We start from the raw sequence: 20160 nt of genomic DNA, 5'->3' as shown, positions 1-20160 counted from the left end.
GTGGAAGAGGTGTCTTTACAAATTTAGGACACACAAGTATAAATATTCTGAGCGATGATCATTGATGATTCCTCGAGGTTAAAACTGCATGAGTTTCCTTCGCGTTTGCTCCGTACGGGTTCATTACTTTGTTGAAGCATGTTGCTGTTTCGTAAAAACTCTGATAAAGATTGTCGCTACTCACAAAATATAGGAATCGCTCACGCCCACCATACCAAACTCTACGTAAAATTGTTTTGGTGAGATTCATGGGATTTCTAATCGGGATTTCTTCGCAGACTGAAATATATTCTTCTGCGGGTCGCTTTAGTACCGAGGGGCTGAAATTGTAAGGACAGCAGTGGCGGCTCGTCCTATAGGGCAACTGGGGCACTGCCCCACCTAAAATTCGGTTCAATAACAATTATTTATCATTTATAGACGCACAACAATCAATATATACCGAAATCACAGCGGAAATCGCGTTCTTCTTGTGCTTTCGCTTGTAAATGCCCATATATAGCGAAGTCTCTTCGAAAATCGAATTCTCTTCCGTGTTTTCGCTTTGCGAATGCCTAGCCGGGGCATGCCCCGGTAGCGCTCGAAACAAGCTTTCACTGTCTATTCTCTCAAAGCAGCGCACAATATAGAAACGGTGATTTACTCTCTCCTATTCATAAAATTACCGAGCAGGTGGGGCAACATAGTGTGATGTAACAATCGAATCTATATCTGAACTCGGTTACCGTCATATGGCGTTGAGTCGATTCCGTTTCCGAAATTGAGTGTGTGCTAATCAGTCATGTATCGCAAACAGATTTTACTCAAAAGCCGGTATTGGTGTCCATTGATTTTGACGATGTTCCATACCGAGATTGGTCATGACATTTGGTTGGGTAAGTCTTAATGTTAGTATCGAACGCTGTACCAAGTTTTATGTTTGTCACTGAACTATTTTAGTGGTTATTTCGTTTCCTAAGGGGAGTGTGAGCTGACTAGTCATTTATCACCAACAGATTTTACCCAAAGCCGGTATTGGTATCTATTGATTTTAACGATGCTCCTTACCTAGATCTGTCATGAGCCTTCGCACGGTATGTCTTGATTTTAGTATCGAACGCTGTGCCAAGTCTCAAGGTTGACACACGATGATCAGGGCAGTAATTTCGTTATTGAGGTCGAGTATGGTAGAGATGTGCGCCGATCTGACACTATAGCCTACCTAACGCATTGCGGATTTCACGCAAAAGCCGGTGTGTCTGTGCTAACGTTAACTGTGCTCCATACTGGGATAGGTGATGAGACGATGATATCATGAAACAGTTAACTAACAATCTCGTTTCGCATTCAAATATTTACTTTAACTTTATATTCTCCAATGTCAATTTCACCGTGAAATTGTGGCCTTCAAGCCATTTGCTTACAACCCCCTGTCAAGCGCGAAAGCTATTTCGTTTTCGTTGACGGCTAACTGCTGATCACTTGATCAGCCTATTCCTCAGTAAATTTTACGAAAAATTCGGTGTTGGTCTGTTCCGAACAGGCTGCTCGTATTAATTTTGACAGTAATATACCGAAAAGAGTCATGAGGCTACTTCTCGATGATGTCATGTAACAGTGTACAAAGTTTACAGCTTTCATTCACGTATTTATTCGGTAATATATTTTCCAATGCCGATTTAGCAGCAGACTTCTAGACAGTAAGCCATTTGTGTTATTGTCGCAGTCTCCAGTTTCAAGTTTTAAGATCAGACACCCACCTTAGCCTAGGCGAAGTAAATAAGAGGCATGCACACTGAATGAAAAGTAATGCAGAGAAGAGTTATAGTCTTATGTCTGCATATTGTTAGCCAGATCAATTGCGAACATGAATCGTGTTAAATTTCTGCTCCGTACGCCGCTTAAGCAGTTTCCTTTAGAGTAGGGTTGCCATACGTCCGGAATTTCCCGGACATGTCCGGAATTTCACTGTAAAAACTGCGTCCGGGAGGAATTTCTAAAACATGCCTAAATGTCAGGAATTTTGAATGCTTGACGTAGGCTAATAATATTTTCGTAAATCAACGTAAACAAGATAATATTTGAGCAGATTCATGCTACGTGAAATTTTTCTTCGCGCTGCGCGCGATTTAGTATAATGTATATTGGTTTTAATATCGGGACTACCACCCTCGCAATAACGGCGATCAAAAAGAAATATAAAATAATATTCATTTACAAAAAGAAGTCTGATTGTAATCGCAATTACAAGATGATGGTTTATTCATAAAGTCGGTTTAGGGCAGGCCGTCTGAATGCTTTATTCAATGATGGCGGTTCTAAACCTGTGGGTATAGCTTGCCTTTATCATGGAGTTCGCGAAGACGTTGAATGTAATTAGCTTCCAAAATAGGCCGTGAGTAAGTCTGGGCAAATGTGCCGACATTAATAATTAGTAATCAGCTCATCAAATTTTCAGCTGGGCCACGGCACATTTTCAAATTGGAAATGCAGTCGCGACGATAAAAGTTTAGAAACCACCGCCACCAGATGTGCGGTGTTCGTATAGCTCAGTGGTGAGGTGCGCACCGGCATTAGACTGATAAGTAATCTTATCGGCGTGACATGAACTGAACATGACTTAACGATGTACAATTACTCTCCTTGCATTTTCGAAGTCATCATCCCCCACCAGCTCTACCGCTAACTCTGATCATGTGGGCGGAGAGAGGATCAAAATTATATAGTAATATATGGAAGAACCCATATTACAGTATTGACACAATTCTTTCAAATGATTTTAACGACCAGATTCATATAGTAAGCCCCCAGAAGTTGCATCGAATACCCTACGGGAGGCCCGAGATCATGGTTTATTTGGGCGGGAGGGGCTGACAAAATGTGGCTTCGGCCCTGGTTACAACTTACAACATACAACCACATATTCCTGAACCGGATCGTAACCACCTCTAGTCAATAAACAAAGCGTTGCTGGTGTGACGTCATATTGATCGGCAATGTGCTAACACCTAATGGTGAAGCCTCCGGCTTCTTGATCGGTAGGTCGTGGGCTCGATCCCCGGCCGGGTCAGACCAAAGACCTGATTCGTAACACTGGTATCCATGACTTCCCTGCTTGTCGCTCATGCATGGAGGGGTGGTACATGACTTAGAAAGCCGTAGGCTATATCTGCACTTCCTTGTCCAGCGGCATATGCACATCATGCACTCATGGTATGCATATGCACAGATCGTGTGTATGTGTAACATGAGTCGGTGTACATACCGCAAAAAAACATCAAGGACAAAAATAAACTACGTTCTTCCTTCCTTTTGAAATTCGCTAAATGGCTCTGAAGTGCGTCCGGAATTTGTGAAACAAAAATATGGCAACCCTACTTTAGAGCAATAATTAGAGGTAAAGAGACTCGGTCTTTATCAGCCTAGAAATTGTCCAATGTCCATTGATCTAATCGTACGCAGAAGGAAAGCGCACTCTTACCCTTTTCCCAACATATTTCGATAACAATGAATAGCTGAAGTATAAGCGAGGATAAGGACGCCTTGTTATACACTTTTACACTGCTGGTGCCAGAGGCGGTCTATCTAGTTGGCAATCGTGATCTGAAGAATGTGGTCTCTACTGCAAACGGTGTCTCGATATTACCCGATCGTCGACATTACTCGGTTAGCGAGTTGACCGGCTTATATTCTAATGCATTTTTTTTTCGAAGTAGTAACCAGTGGTGAACTTTCAAAATTCCTATAGTTGAAAAATCGCTTTCTATCAACTTTGCTGCAGTAACTAGCTTTTTTAATATCATATTGACCACCCCGATTTCATCCGCAGAATCCAAGCGTGGTTTCAGCACATTAAAACGCATCGAGACTTCTCTTAGAATCGGGATGTGTAAAGATATAGGCTCGATGAGTTACAGTAGATGTGCTCAGGATTCTCAGCGATGTCATTATGGGTATTCCAGATTTCAATGAATTTATCATTGAACATTGTGCAACTATGAAATCAATCCGCGAGCAATGCGCCTACTGATACAAACGTTAAAATATGTAGGTATGAACTACTGTACTTAATATTTTCTTCCGAATAATTTGAAGAGTGTCAGCTCGAAAAGCTTCGAGTTTTAATTTATTTCTGTCATGAATATATTATCAAAATTTGAAATGCATAAGCCTAGTTAACCAGGCCTAATATCTATACACCATACAAACTGTGTGTGACGACCACGAAGTCACATTTTCACGTCAGAATACACTATTGTGACGTCATTTGGATTATTAACATCGCATGCACCCCTTGCCCCACCACCCGATATTGTCACGAGCCGCCACTGAAGGACAGGACTATTCAGCGCCGGCCATTTCGTCGCCTGGGCAAAGGTTTTGGCCAACATGTGTCGGTCATTTGTCTTGTTGGCCGAAACGATATATATCTTGGTGTGTCGTGGCACGGGGGTTACTGTCATCGCAATGCCTGTGTCTAATGGTCCGGCACCAGTGGGCTGCACAAAACACACCTTTTTACCATAGCATCTCAGCCACCTCAAGCGATCCGTTGAATATACCGTTATCCGATAATTGCAAATGAAGTCAGACTCAATTCTTTAAATTAAATGTATTATTTTTCGAGAGGGGGTACCAATAAAAAATCACGAATCTGGTGACAATAAATGACGAAAAGAAAACTTTCAAGTTGAGTATATTTTGTCTTGAAATAGATTGCTTCTTGCTAATGTGCGAAAATTTTCCAAAATAAGGAGGTGGGGGTTCACGACCCCTCTGGACCCCACGGCTACAACTACGTATACCAGGGGTGGGCAAACTACGGCCCGGAACACCGTTTTGTGCGGACCGCGAAAACCTACGAGAAAATATAATGCGCACTAAAATGTAATTTTTGCAGCGACTTGGCATTCCTTTTTCTTAATATATTCACCCATGACAACGATAATAATTTATAGTTTTACTATGATGGTTATTTCATTGCTGACGTGGTAGCCTGATCTCAAGGCCCACACATTTTTAAAGGTTTCAGTTGGTAAACATCACAGAAATTCAAAACGGAAATAACATAATTCGGATCACGAGTGCGGTTTAAAATTGACAACTCTAGTATTTTTAAGGGATGGTGTGAACGTGAGGTTAAAGTCCGCGTTCTGTGTGTGAACGTTCGCGTTCACAACAGAACCTGGTAGGTTCTGCACTGTGAAACTTTTTCATATGTTACAATTTTCACTTCATTATAACATCTTTGGTTCATATTAATTGTATTTCAACTATGAGCCACCCTATGGATGGCACTGGCAGCATAAAAAAATCATCACGAAACGAGCATGCACCTTGACAATCTCAAAAATTTTACTTTCTTTGTTATAAAAGTTTGCTCGAAATATCCAGCTTTCCGTTTGTGAATATTTAGTGAATCTCTGCAGTGAACTTGACCCGCAATCACACAACATCACGAGCGAAATACACTACATGCAGTCAGCGAATGATGCTTATTCAACCAATCAATGAGATTGATATCGTTATATGATGAAAAATATCTAGCAGGCGTACGGGGTCAATCTGGACCTCATATGTTTACTTTATCATCAAGACCAAATCCTTGCGATTAAGGTGTTGGCTACTGCTGTATAACTTGTGAGGTAATATCGGTAGGTAGTATAGAAACCCGTTTTACACTCTGCTCAATATCAATGTAGCAATTCTCAGACGCCGAATACATTGTCTGGTCTGGCTTAGACCGTTGAGGCGTAAGCTTATATTCCCTGGCAAGTCCTCGTCGAAATTGTTGGCAAAGCGACGGAAAATATTGATTTTATGGGATTATTATATCATTTAATTGCCTCAGTTGATATATTTGGCGACGTTTAAAACGCCAATATGTACTTCAGCATTGTGGCAATATGTGGTCCCAGTCGTCGCTAGGTATCGTTTACATTAATATAGGCTATCACTTCATTTAAAGAAATGATTGGAATTAGCAATATGATGTCGCGTGACGTCATGAGGTTCACGTTCGCGTTCACGCAGAACCTTTCAATTAGGTTCGCGTTCACACGAACCTGAACCTTTCAGAGGTTTACACCATCCCTAGTAATTTTAATACTTTTGTTTCCGTATTTGGGACACCGCTTCGCGCGTGTGTTAAGTATAGCTATGTTCTCGATATGTATAGAATTATTTTATTTTTATATTAACTCTATATCGTAGAAGCGTATATTGAAGGTAGCATGGTTATGATGCTGTCAGCAGCATTGTCTGTCCGGAGATAAACCAAAAGTAGAATCTGCAAATCTATGAAGATATTGTTCCTCAGATTCAAATTTACATCCGCTTATAACAGACCTGGGCAAAGTGCAGCCCGCGGGCCAAATGCGGCCCGCGAAAAGTTGCTTGGAATTCAAAACATAAAACTTGCTTTTTGAATGACTAGAACCATAGGCTGTATCAAATGAACAGGAAATTCGTTCACTTTGAAGCCTGTTAATTAATATGTCACGATTAGGCTGACTACGTAACTGGCATGCGTAATCCAGATTCAAAATAATGGCAATGTGGCAAAGTATGAGTCGCAATTGAAGTCACAAGAAATCACTCTTTCCGTATAGTTCAGTTCAAGCCTTCCTTGTTGACATTGTCACATTACACATTACACGGTATGTGTTTCAATTTGTGACGTGATGTTTTTCCAAATCCTTAATTCGTAATTCGTAATTCGTAAAACAAGTCAATCAGTGCTCGCGATTACTATATGACTCATCATATCTATCACCCATAAAGGATTAACGGGCATGCCAAAAAAAAAGAAAGCCGAAAACTGAAATTCAAAGAAGGTTTCGGTTTAAAATTTAGAGCACTGAATATTCGCATACTGAAGTCAGGGGTAAACCCATCCTTTCAGTGGTGGCCGATCATGTCGCCAAGATTAAGGATTTTAATTTAAGCTGGTCTTATGACAAAAGTACGGAACACTCGGTCAAGGGAGGGTTCAGAAAGTTCAGAAAAACTGCAAGCTTTGCTCAACATAAAGGCTATTTAACCTGCACACGGCTCGGAAGGCAGAGACCAAGAATATAAGCTTTGTACTATTGCATGTACATTTCAGTGCAGTGGTTCTCGAACTGGGAGACGTCAAAGCAGCAAAAAGGTGGCGCGAAGCCGAAGTTTATTGAAAAAAGTTTTCGCGCTCCGCGCGATAATAGTTGTTGCTTTATGTATTGTCCGACTTTAATATTTCACAATTCTCTCATCACCAGCCACAATCTTCCATGCCATCAAACTATCCGTTGAGATTGCTAGCATTCTGGTTGCACTTTTCAATTTTTGTGACATCATGATAAGTGGGCGCGAAATTGTTCACTATCATAAAGGGAGGCGTGTCTAAATAGTTTGAGAACCACTGTTTTGGAGTCTTAATAGAAGAACGTAGATAGGGGTTTGAAGAGAGCTAAAATTTATCATGTTTAACATTGTTTCGAATCATTACAGCTAATAGATATTTTTTAATTAACCGTCACTTTCTCATTACCTAATATCAACGCATTCACTGGGCAGCATTTATTAACAATGTAATTTAGAAAAACAATTAAAATACGCTGGAGAATATAGCTAAATTTTTTCACTCGGCTCGCCAACGTATTTATTTTTCTCATTTGACGCGCGGAGGAAAATAATTGCCCACCCCTGACTTATAAGAATCGTGACAGTCTCCTTTCATCCCAAATTTTACCAAATTGGTTATTGAGGATGACCAGCTTGAAAAATCTTGTCAATGTTTCTGACGCGTGTTCGTTATCATTAAATTATTGTCAGATTTATTTTAAATATATACATATGTATCATTTCCATAAGTCTCCGGTCCCCATATAAATATACATAATAATATTGCGCTTAAGATAATAATCCCAATTTAATATAGTGCGGCCCGCGAATGGATTCAGATGTTGAATGCGGCCCAAGAGATGAAAAGTTTGCCCATCCCTGATGTATACAGTAGACTACAACATTTGTCTCAAGTACGCAGCCTGTAAGTTATTGCATTCTAGATTGGTGATGTCATAACCAAATATTTCTCTTTATAATTTAACCGTTAGCGTTGGCAATGGTTCCTTTTTCACTATAGAAAAGGTGTTTAGCTAGCGATTTCTGCCTTTACTGCCGCGATAGGGCAGCCCATAAATCCTATTTAAATGATAAGTTACATTCTCCACTTATTTTCAGATTGTCAGATTTGGCACAAAACGAAGAATTTGAAGAATTTCAAAATTGTACTAAATTTTAGGACTCACTTCTCAACGTATCCGAAAACAAAAATCTTGGTCAAGAAGAGATTACCATCCTTGCTCGCATAGTTGCCAGCTTTGCCAGCAATGATTTTCTGCTATGCTCTTGTTAAAATTGAATTCCCGAAAAGAAACGCTCTCAAAGATTTAGATATGATTATGACGGGGACTCAGAACATGGTCACCGTCTCCCCCAGGCAACTGGCTCATGAAATTCGACAGGGAAAATCGCATTTCCAATACCATGCAGCCCTGTTCATACTCATTCCGATTAAACTACAGATTCGGTGTGTAAGTACTATTTCGTAAACGTTGACAAGCACGGGTTATCGTATTATAAGTTATAACAATCTCTCCAGTTTCTGTTGTGCCGACTTCCGGCGCATTTTCACGAACCTTACGCTGCAATGTAGAATCGTCAGTATTTAGTAAATTTCCAACCATAAATCGCAACTTAATCGCGCGGGTTTAAGCTAAACGAAGTATCTCATTATCTCGCGGCATCCTTGAGCGTTCGAAATGGCAGCCGATGGTGCCGTGGCTTCCCTGCTGAGAACCACTGCTTTATTAGTTCATACCAATGGGTATCTATAGGTAATTTTGACTCGACTTGCGATTGAATGGCCGTGACAAGGTTGCATCATTGCATCAAGGTTTCCATAAACTGAAGGTACTGATTTGCTTTGTTAAGCTTGTAAAAGCGGTATCACCCCCATTTGAAATCTGTCATGTTCAAAAGATAATTCCCACCCAACACGATGGAGCTTATTGCTTCTTTCCGTAATTCTGTCGCAATCTAAAGAATAAACTATATACTGTGTAAGCGTGTGTGAGAGTGTGTCGGTGTCCTCTTAACTTCACTTAACGCAACCGCTGACAAATTTGAAAAGTATGGTGCTGCTCCTAAAGCTTAGAGACAGAAACAAACAAAAAATTATTTACCATCGCACTTCATATGTGTAATTCAAACTACAAAACAGACAAAAATGGCCGGTCGCAGGAAGGGAAATGTATTTAGAGAAGAATTGCCATATAATGTGTGCAATGTATACGCATAATTAATCGGTTTATTATAATTACATATTAATCTAGTGAACATGGCATAATATAGTGGAAAGCTTATAATATCAAATCGATTTCTGTATGTCACTGTCTCCTTTCCATGATAATGAACTTTTGATGCAAATGTTATGTACTGTGGACAGTAACTGCCGCTCCCAAATGAGATTAGCAACCGCGCAGGGGCCCAAAACTATTACGTAAATCGACAGGAAGAATATATGGGGCGGATTTATTAAACTTGATATTGTTCTTCACCCTTCGCAATGCCAAAAATATCTGCGGTGATGAAACCGTGACACCAAAAGACCGCGTCATGCTGACAGAAACATTCGATATTGAAACTTCAGGCAACCGGTAAATCTGCGAGAGGATATAAAATTATTGGCAATATATGCAAATATCATTTACTGAGATTTATTCATTAATTTCCAAAACCTTTCGCTCGTCGCGTGACTAGAAAATAAGCACGTAATAATAAACCGATATCACCAAGTTAGATACGTCCTTCGGTCGCCGCTACCTATACTCGCTTGTTCGCGAATCGCGCAACACCAGACTTAGCTCGCGCTACATGGAGAGATCCGAAAAAACAGGAAACTTTTTACAAGTCACAAAATATATGTGGCTGGTGAGAAAACGTGTGATGTAAAAATTTTCGACTGCTTGAAAAAGGAAGACAAATCCTCCTAAATGAGGACGTATGATAGCCCTAGAGTTAGTTAACTGTATGCATAAAGAGTGAAGATGAAATGATGCGTAGATGACAACATTTTTGGGTGTGATAGCAAATTACTGTTTAGGTGCTGACTGTAGTGGCCTACATATCAGTCTAGAAATAATACAATCCATATTTGTTTCTTTCCAACTTGCAGGCAAAGAAATTAGGCTGAAAGGCAGAGTTTATACGCGCTAAAGATGAATCATAGCTCAATTTTGGACCACGCATTCGACCCGAACATATCTTTAGCAACAACCGCGTCACCTCAGCTGCCACCTACGATCGGGCAAATAGAGCTATATTTGATTTCGACAGCTTTCGGGACGACGTGGACCTTCGGACTCGTTTCGAATATAATCGCACTGATTGCCCTTCGTAGAATGACACAAACCCCTCTCAATGTCATCCTCATTAGCTTATGCTGTTCTGATATCGTTTCCATTCTCGGAACGCCTTTCGTCATTATCCAGTTTGTGTATGCCACCATGGGAATAGATTATCCTTGGAACCGAGCAATCTGCAAGGCAATGTATCCTATGCTCACTGTTACGCCGGCTGTGACAGCCCATTCAGTGTTGGCACTCTCAATTTGGCGAATGTACGCTATTCATCGTCCCCATCGAGCAAGCAAGATAATGACTCTGGAACGAGCCAAACGTATGGTTATGGCAGTCTGGGCGATCAACATCATGGTCATTGTGCCGGTTCCAGCTTACTGCGTGGATGTCCGATACTCTACTTATGCGACGAGTATGATTTGCTATTACAGAGCCCATCACGCATGGGTGTTTCGCATTTACAATATTGTTGAAGCCCTGGTCAACAACTTTATTCCGGTGACTTTGATCATCATTCTGTGTGTTGCTGTCGGGTTCTCACTGCTTGTGCAGAAGTCGAAGAGACAAAAACTCACGAGAACTCACAAATACAGCAAAGAATATAAGAACGCGTTGCTGCAGCTTGCTTTGATCATTGTGACTTTCCTTTTTGGTGACGTTCCCAAGACTTGCTATCTCGCTTTTAGTATGCTCCGCGATTACGAATCACCTCGCTTCTACGCAGTAATCTTCCTGACTTCGCGGTTCCTGTTGAGCTTCACGGAATCCGTCAACCCCATCGTTTACAACCTCGGCTCAAAGTCTATACGCGATTCGACCAGGCGTTCTCTGCAGGGTATCTTTTGCTTATGCCGACCACCGGCAGCGAATGGAAACAGCGAAAAGCAGCAGCCTGCAACGAAGGAGGAAAACATTGAAATGGGGATGAGACATAACAGGATAAAATCTGGCTCAGTGCCATAAAGAGTGACCATGACGATTCCGTATATCTTGAATGCAATCTCGTTTATTTGGAAGGCACGATATTATCTTCATATATGTAAAATGATAATACAGCTACATGCGTTGACGGGGTAGAAGAACCTTTATTGTTATTAAGCTTTACGTTTTACTTTTGAAATAAACTGAAACTGATAGTAATCCTTTTCTCGCTAGCCAGCGTTGGTTGGATCCCAGAGTTTAAATGAGCGAAAACAGTTACTTCAGTAATCAAATAAACTTGTTGTTCGTGCTTCTTCTTGCACTGTATGTAAAGGTTCAGTAGGGGCAGCTCTCCGACGACTAAAACCAGTTAAGAGAGAGAGAGAGAGTCTTTATTTTTATCCAACCAAAATACATAACACACGGCAGTGGTGGTGGTGCAGAAAATATGCATGCACGCTCAGTATTCGGTAATAGATAGGAATGATCGATAAGACCGTGAAGGTCATCTAGTCCGATCACACCGTCATCAAACAGGTACACTTGACTCTAAACAGTCTGACAGTAAAAAATGTTACGGTAGTTAACAAAATAGAAGAAAAATTAAGCGATGGTAGCAAATGATCAATGAAGCAATGTCTGGGCGAGGTAGGCAACAGTGTTAGTGTAACGACAAGAGGTGATCAAGTGGTTTTTGAATCTATTATAAGGTAATTCACGGATATATGTGGTGATCAGGGCCGTAACAGCACTTCGTCAGGCCCCCCAAAAAAACTTTGGTCTTGGGCCCCTCATAGGGTTATAGACCGAACTTCTGGGGGGCTTCGCCCCCCAGACCCCCCTCCGCCGATACCCTGTTTACGGCTATCTATCATATTCGTTGGGAGTTTCATTAGATTAACCAGCTTCTGTCGCCGAAGCGCGAGAAATGTCTAGAATTCATGACTGAATCGGTCAGTATGATCGGGAATTGCATCTATATTGTTATCAATTTTTATCTTCTCTATGCTCACGTAATCAGATTTGCCGGTGGAGCTGAGTGAGGTGTGTTTGAAAAGGTAGGACCACTCAATAATAATTAAACGTCTTCGGGCGTATACCCGTTGGCAGGAACGAAGCAGCACCTCGTCAGGCCCCCAAAAACGTGGGTCTTGGGCTCCCATAGGGTGATGAAACGACCCCTCCATCACGTTGTTCGCGTTTGTCACGAAATCATCTGTACTGTATTGTGAGCCAGCGCGAAGCGCGAAAATTTTCGATAATTTATGATAAAATTGGTCAATCAGATCGGCGATTGCAGATATATCATGCTTTCAATTTATTATCCTCTCTACTCACGTAATTAGATTTACCGGTAGAGCTGAGTGAAGTGTCTTGAAAACGGGAGGGGCCCGTAAATAATAATTAAACATCTTCGGGCGAGCGGACCCGTTGATATGACTTCGCTACATGATGTTATTTAGTGACTTCCAGTCTGCTGCTATATCAAAAAATATAGAATCGCCCAAACGTAGGCTTCTAAACTAAGAAACGCACACGATTTCAAATTGGTATTTCTTCACTGGCATTAATTTTTTCCCAGCGGGATGTTATTTGTCTTGTGAAGTTCAGATTGCAAAGACAGGAACATTTGGCGGAGTATTTGGTTGTATTAAGGTAAGCATCGGCTTACTGGACGCTGGCCGGTGCGAAACCGTAGCGGTACAATCGATCCCTCCAATCACTTGCACACCCAGGAAGAGTATGGCCGTCAGGCCTTCATATTCCGACCCCGGGATCTGTGTCCACTTGACGGGCCAGTATTCCAGGCACAAGTATGGTGGCGGCGGGACAAGTGGCCGCAGACGCCCCCAGTCAAAGCCTGCTTGTGCCAACTGTTTGAACCTTGAAGTAAACGGACGAAACTCTGAGCGAAAAACAGAAACAGAAGCAAACCGAGATGGGTGCTTTTGTGTCCTACGACACAAAAGGGCCCTATTACGGCGCTTGTGACGTTGTGCTGTGGCTAACCACCCAGTCTGTCACAAGCGTTACAGGGGGAGGTTTACTGCGGTTCCTCCGGTTACCCCTAAAAAAAAAAAACATTCGGCGCCAGTCATTTAGGCGCCTATGGACAATTAAACCTATATGTATTTTGTATATATAACGAAGTCTTCGGTCAGCATAAGGGCATAGACCTTTCGGCCAAGGTTTTCTCGCTGCCGATCGTTCTGGCACACTTCTTGGAGTCGCATGTTATATGGCCTAAAACTTGATTGCATGTCTTGGTGGGTCGTGGCGCGCTAAGGACCCAATACCCAATAATAAAGATAAATGGCTACTTGAATTCACGCGGTGCGCGAAAAAATTGCATAAATTTTCAAAAAATACTCTATGATTTATGCTAATTCACGAAATAGTTTTGGGCCCCCTTCGAGCTCGGCCCCCCCAATTGGGGGGTTTGGGGTGCGGCAGTTACGGTGCTGTTGATGATAATGCATTCCAGATGATAGGTCCCGAGTAGTCGATAGATTTCTTAGTTAGGTTGCTATTGGGTGGGGGTAAGTAGATATTTCCGTTAGACGAGGATCTCGTGTAATGGGAGTGAACATTTTTAGCAGGCATGAAAAAGTCATCAAACACAGGAGGCAAACTATTGGAAAAATATTTGTGAATGACTTTTGATACTTCGAAGCGATATTGTTCGTCAACTTGCAAAATTCGGTGCTTACGGTAGTAGGGCGATAGTTTGGTACGTAAAGGTACAGATGAGATCAGCCGTATCGCACGGTTTTGCAGAGTTCGAATTCTGCACAGAAATGTTTTGCATGCACTTTCCCATACTACGATTCCATATTGCAGGTGAGAGTGGAAAAGAGAGAAATAGATGGTTCGTATTAATGATCTGGAAACCAAAGATTGCAGACGGGTCATTATTCCCATACGCTGAGCTAGTTTTGATATTGTGCATTCAATATGCTGCTTCGAAGACATTTTGGCATCAATGGTGACGCCGAGATATTTTGCTGAGTCACATATGGAGATTTGTTGATGATTGATGTTCACAGTGAAACCAGCGTGTACTCAAAGGTGGTGTGGACACTTGGAAAATCACGTGACTGTCACGCCCAGATACCTTTGACGACTTTGTTATTGTCGATCAGTCTGCAACAGTAATTAAAGGCAAAGTCGCTATTGGTCTTCGTTGATTTTAACTATGTTCCATATCGAGTTGGGTGACATAATTTCGTATGGTATATTTTGATGATGTCATCATGCGCTGTACCAAGTTTCAAGACTACGGCTTTATGACTAGCGTAGTAATTTCGCTGTCGAAGTCGAGTGTCTGGTAAATCAGCGCGAACCGATATATTGTCGACTTTGATAACGGAATTACTATGCTAATCATTAAGTCACGATACTGAAACTTACTGCGATGCTGCATAACACAACCAAGATATACCATGCCAAATTTCGTCATCCATCTCCGTATGGAACACTTTCAAAACTCACATATACCAATATCAAATTTTGCGAAAATTCAATTAAGCGGTAGGCTAATTACGACATCAGCGCACGCGGACCCTTAATACTCGACTTTGATAACGTATACTTACTACTGTAATTATTGGGTGACAGCCTTAAAACTTCGTACAGTGTTAGATGCCATCATGAAGATATGTAGTACGAAATATTGTCATCCATCGCCGTATAGGACACAATCAAAATCTACACATACCAATACTGTTTTTCGTGAAAAATCAGTTATGCGGTAGGCTGAAGGTTAGATGATTGCATCTTACACTGAACCCATTTTTGAGGGTGTGAGTCGGTGATCAGGATAGTAATTTCGTTATCATAGTCGAGTATATCAAGTACATCGCTGACCTGCCATCTAGCCTACTGCATGTCAGATTTTCCACAAAAGCCGAAATTGCTATCATGCTATATGTAGGTTTTGAATGTGTTTTATTTCGCTTCCGCAGTAGATAACAAAATATCGTATTATATATTCTGATGGAGACATCTGGCACTGTATGGAGTTTTAAGGCTGTGACTCAATTATTACGGTAGCAATTTCGTTATCAAATTCGCGTATGTCAGGGTGCGCGCTGATTTGGCATTCAACCTGCCGCATAGCAGATTTTATTGCAAAAGCCAGTATTGGTATGTGCGCAATTTAAATGTATTTTATACGGCTATGGATAGTAAAATTTCGTATTGTATACCTAGATGAAGGAATCTAACACTGTACCAAGTTTCAAGAGTGTGACTCTATAAAGTAGTAAGTACGTTATCAAATTCGAGTATCCAGGTTCTGAGTGTGCTGGTTTGGCATTGCGCCTACCGCATAAATGAATTTTCGCAAAATTTGATATTGGTATATGTGAATTTTGAAAGTCTTCCATACCGAGATGGATGACTAAATTTGGCATGGTATATCTTGGTTGTGTTATGCAGCTTCGCAGTAAGTTTCAGTATCGTCACTCAATGATTAGCATAGTAATTCCGTTATCAAAGTCTACAATATATCGGTGCGAGCTGATTTACTCGATACTCGACTTCGACAGCGAAATTACTACGCTAGTCATAAAGCCATAGTCTTGAAACTTGGTATAGCGCACGATGACAGCATCAAAATATACCATACGAAATTATGTCACCCAAATCGATATGGAACATAGTTGAAATCAACGAAGAGCAATAGCGACTTTGCCTTTACTTACTGTTGCTGACGGATCGACAATAACAAAGTCGTCAAAGGTATCTGGGCGTGACAGTCACGTGATTTTCCGAGTGTCCACACCAACTTTTAGTACACGCTGGTGAAACTATGATTGGGATTATTTAAAAGGAGCATCTCGGTCTTATCTGCATTCAAACTTAGTTTGTTTGCTTGCAGCCATCTCGACACTTTTGGGCGTTCCCTATTCACGGATGCATGCAAATCATTGACAGTGTTAGAGGATATGGAGAGGTGAGTATCATCAGCAAATAGGGTTGTGCGGAATAAAGATGCATTAACAATGTCGTTAATATAAATGAGGAAAAAAGTCGGTCCAAGGACTGAGCCTTGTGGCATTCCACAAGTTATATCTCTGGTAGTCGTTCTAAATGTCCCCAGTTTAACAAATTGTTTGCGGTTTGCCAGGTAGCTTTCAAGTAGAGTTGCTGCAATACCCCTGATTCCATAGTGTTCTAGCTTGTATCTTAACATTATGTGGTTAACTGTGTCGAAGGCTTTGCGGAGGTCGATAAAAATGCTGCAGCCACTTTTTTTGCTTGATGGTTTTGTAATAGTCCGTTACAATTGATAGTATTGCATGGTTGGTACTGTGGTTTGATCTGAATCCATGCTGAGTCAGAGACAGTACAGCATTCAATTCAAAAAAATTCTTGAGTCGGCAGTCAATCAGTTTCTCAAAAACCGTGGCAAGATTTGACAAAACGGATATTGGTCGGTAGTTAAAAATTAACTTTTTGCAGCCTTTCTTAAACACTGGCATTACTCTGGCAGTTTTCAGTGCATCTGGGAAAATGCCTTGACGTATCGACTCATTAAAGAAAATGCATATAACATCACCAATAATATTAAAGACTAGCTTCAGAAAGTGAGTTGGGATGAGATCGGGTCCTACTGCTTTGTTACTTTTCATTTCAGGTAATGTGATGGCAACTTCTCCTTTACTTGTCGGCTCAAGAAAAATGGATTTCTGAGGGCCAGGACTCAAGTACGAGAGAAAGTCATTGAAGGAGTTTGGTATTGAAGCTGCAAGATCCGGACCAATGTTGCAAAAATACTGATTGAACTTTTCGGCTACTGCAAGCTGGTCCTTGATCAAGCTGCCATTCTCGAGTAGCTCGATGTCAACAGCACTCTTGGGAGCATTACCTTTAGTTAGGTTGATAATTTCTCCAATGGTTTTCCATGAGTTCTTGGGATCTTTGGAGTACTCTTCGAATCTTTTTTGGAAGTATGCATTTTGGCATTTTCTTTCATATGTGTCACTTGGTTTGCATATTTTTGTAGCCTACACTTTTTTTCCTTCGCTTGTGCCTTGCAGATAGTAGTGCTTATGCATCCAATCCCTTGTTTTGATCGCAACTAGTATGTCATGACCAATCCACGGTTTCGATTTCAAGCGCCTTGCATTGCGGTTGACTTTCCTAATTAGGAAAGATGTGTCGAGGGCTGCCCGCAGTTCCTCAATAAATTTTTCAAAGTGGCGATTGGAGTTGTCAATTGTGAGTGGAGGAATTTTGTAGTTGTTGAAGGTATCGCTGACAATTTCAATATACTCCCCAATACCGCGTGGGTTTAAGGGCGTTCGAGATTCAAATTCTTTAGCACATTGTGGCAGATGATGAGATAGTGATCAGTCATACTGTGTTGGAGCACAAAAGGGGACAGGTGATATTGATGAGTGTTGCAGTAGAAGTGATCGAGTAGAGTTTTGGATTGGTCAGCTATTCTTGTGGGTTCAGTAATTATCTGAGCTATTCCATAAGAATCAAGCATTTCACGGTACCTTGTGTTGAAGTTGGTGGTCTTCAGCAAATCAATATTTATGTCTCCCATAATAAATATTTGTTCGTTAGCTGCCGTTAGCGTTTCCAGTATATTTGAGAATTCGTCAAGAAAAGTCTCTTGCTTTGTTCCTGGGTGTTTGTAGATGAGTGCCACTGTGAGAGCTTTTTGTACATGTACTCTGATAAATATATATTCTACGCCTTCGGTTTCAAATTTTACGTCGGGCATCATGTCATATCTCAGACCTTCGTTGATGTATAGTCCAACACCTCCAACGTTCGTTTTAGATGGCGAGTGTAAAAAGTTGAAACCTGTCAGGTTAGCATTAGTTGCTGGATGTTCTTTCAACTTGGTCTCAGAGATTCCGATGATGGTTGGTGAGCAATTGAAGAATCATCAACATTACTAAACTCACTGTCATGGCATAAGAGACCTGAAAAGACGATAAGCGCCAGTGGAGTTTAAGCAAATAGCAAGGACATCAGTTTATCACAAAGACATTCCAAAGTTATTCTTAGGTATAGCTCGTCTTTATAATCTGTTCTGGTATGTTTTGTTTAGTTTGTGTGAAAAATTGCTGAATTTTTTTCTGGTTACCATTGTTATATTATGACGTTTCGAAATCCGCTTTTTAATAAAAATACACTCATCGTTCCTGGTAACACGTTCAAGTTACTTCAATACGAAATCACAACAAGATCTGTTGTAGAATATAGTTTTCATGAACAAGGTACATGGTAGACAGCAGGGTTGTAATGACTCGAATCGCGAGTTTTTGGTGACCCGACTTGACTCAAGTCAATGCGTAAAATGACTCGACTCGAGTCAATTTGTGTATTGACTCGACTTGTACTCGAGTCATTATGTATGACTCGAAACAAGTCATATGACTTGAGACTATGAAGGCCAAGACAGGTGTAACCGCTCGGATCCAGAGGCTGGGTGATCTCCGGTTAGGAGAGCACGCCGGCGGGAAAATGAGGAACTAGAATTATTCGTCTTCTGCTGCGCCAGCTTTGGTACTTTACTGCTGCTTTTGTGAAATGCATACTGTGAGTTCGCATTCGGTGGAACCTCTCATTTCAGTCTCGAACCTGAAAGACAGTGGCATCATCTTCTGTGAGGTATATAGATTATAATAGGAACAAAGACAGAACGGCCACAATGGCGAGCACGCCAGGACTTGACTCTGAATATGAGAGAGATGAACCGTTTGCAGTAGGCGGCGAGAACGAAGAAATTGATACTGGTACTATGTTATTGAGAACTTTTGCAAAAGTCCAAAATGATGCAGAGAGTTCAAGAATCGTAGCAGTTGAATCGGGGAAAGAGGTGAAGATTCTGCGCCAGGAAATGAACACTTTGCTTGAAAATCAGAATCAGATGTGCAGTCAAAACCAGCGCATGAGCCATGAATTGCATGTTCTGCGTGAGGAGAACAATGAACTGCGCCAGGAATTGCGTATTATGCGTGGAAATCAAGAGGAATTCCGTGATGAAATGAACGCTCTGCATGGACAAAGCCAGCAAATTTTGGACTTGTTGAATGCTCATATTGTCATTGCAAAGAAGGAAATGATAAATAGTGAACACGAGTCGGTCGATTCATCTTCCTTGTGTGCTCCGAGACCAGAGAATGATGTGAGAGTGGAACAGAAGAGATCTTCAAAACAGCAAGTATATTCAGCATCTGGTATGGTACCGGTACCCGAGTTTAGCAATTTTGGGAAGTCTGCTTGGGCAAGCACACCTCGTCGGTGTAATGGTTTGGCTGTCCACTCGATCGGTGTGACCTCACCAAGACACTTCAGTGGTGATGGTAAAGAACCTTTTGAAGATTACTTGCAACATTTCAAGGCCATGGTATTACTACATGATTGGGATAGAGGCATCGCTGCATTGCAATTAGAGGTATGCCTCGAAGGCCATGCTCAGAAATTGGCTTTAGAACTACAAGAAGAAGATCGTCGCGATTATGACAAGTTGGTGTCGCATCTGAAGAAACGATTGGGTAAATCAACCCATGAGAAGGACTATGTTCGTGAGTTTTATGCTCGTGAGAAAAACCTTCAGGAGTCTCCTGCTGATTTCGCTATCGCACTACAGAAGTTGGCGAGGAAGGGGTTTCCTGGGCGTGACCAAATGGAAGTCGAGAGTTTGACTAAAAGACAATTTGCTACGGGGTATGGAGATGCAAGCGTTGCCTTGGCCTTGTCGATTGAAAACAAAGAAGCATCGCTATGGGACCTGGTCGACCGAGCAACAGATGTATTGGATGTTCTTAAAACTTCAAAGTCCTCAGTACTACGTAAACCCATGATTGCCCCGATTGCGACAGGCAAGACA

The 20160-nt window shown here is 41.4% G+C and overlaps 2 protein-coding genes across 4 annotated transcripts in view; both read left to right on the top strand.

The window, feature by feature from the left end:
• The first annotated feature begins 10202 nt into the window (after window positions 1-10202).
• LOC145458177 (putative G-protein coupled receptor 19) lies at window positions 10203-11566 on the top strand. The gene has a single exon (XM_080336525.1). The coding sequence runs from the start codon at window positions 10242-10244 to the stop codon at window positions 11343-11345; it is 1104 nt and encodes a 367-aa protein (XP_080192651.1). The 5' UTR covers window positions 10203-10241; the 3' UTR covers window positions 11346-11566.
• Window positions 11567-12938: 1372 nt separating this feature from the next.
• The window catches only part of LOC145457889 (uncharacterized), a 444934-nt gene continuing 437712 nt past the window's right edge, over window positions 12939-20160 (top strand). For all 3 annotated transcript variants that reach the window (XM_080336199.1, XM_080336192.1, XM_080336185.1), the window contains exon 1: window positions 12939-12959. The gene's annotated coding sequence lies outside the window, so the exon portion shown is untranslated. The remainder of the gene's footprint in view (window positions 12960-20160) is intronic.

The sequence above is a fragment of the Botryllus schlosseri genome, chromosome 2 (assembly GCF_051294905.1).
Source record: "Botryllus schlosseri isolate E-star chromosome 2, Bs_hap1, whole genome shotgun sequence".
NCBI classification, from domain to species: Eukaryota; Metazoa; Chordata; class Ascidiacea; order Stolidobranchia; family Styelidae; genus Botryllus; species Botryllus schlosseri.
Note: the sequence above shows the minus strand (reverse complement) of the source record. Positions and strands in the feature narration are given on the sequence as shown.

Excerpts from the sequence above, each read along its gene's own strand:
- LOC145458177 (XM_080336525.1), top strand. The coding sequence starts at position 10,242 with ATGAATCATAGCTCAATTTTGGACCACGCATTCGACCCGAACATATCT.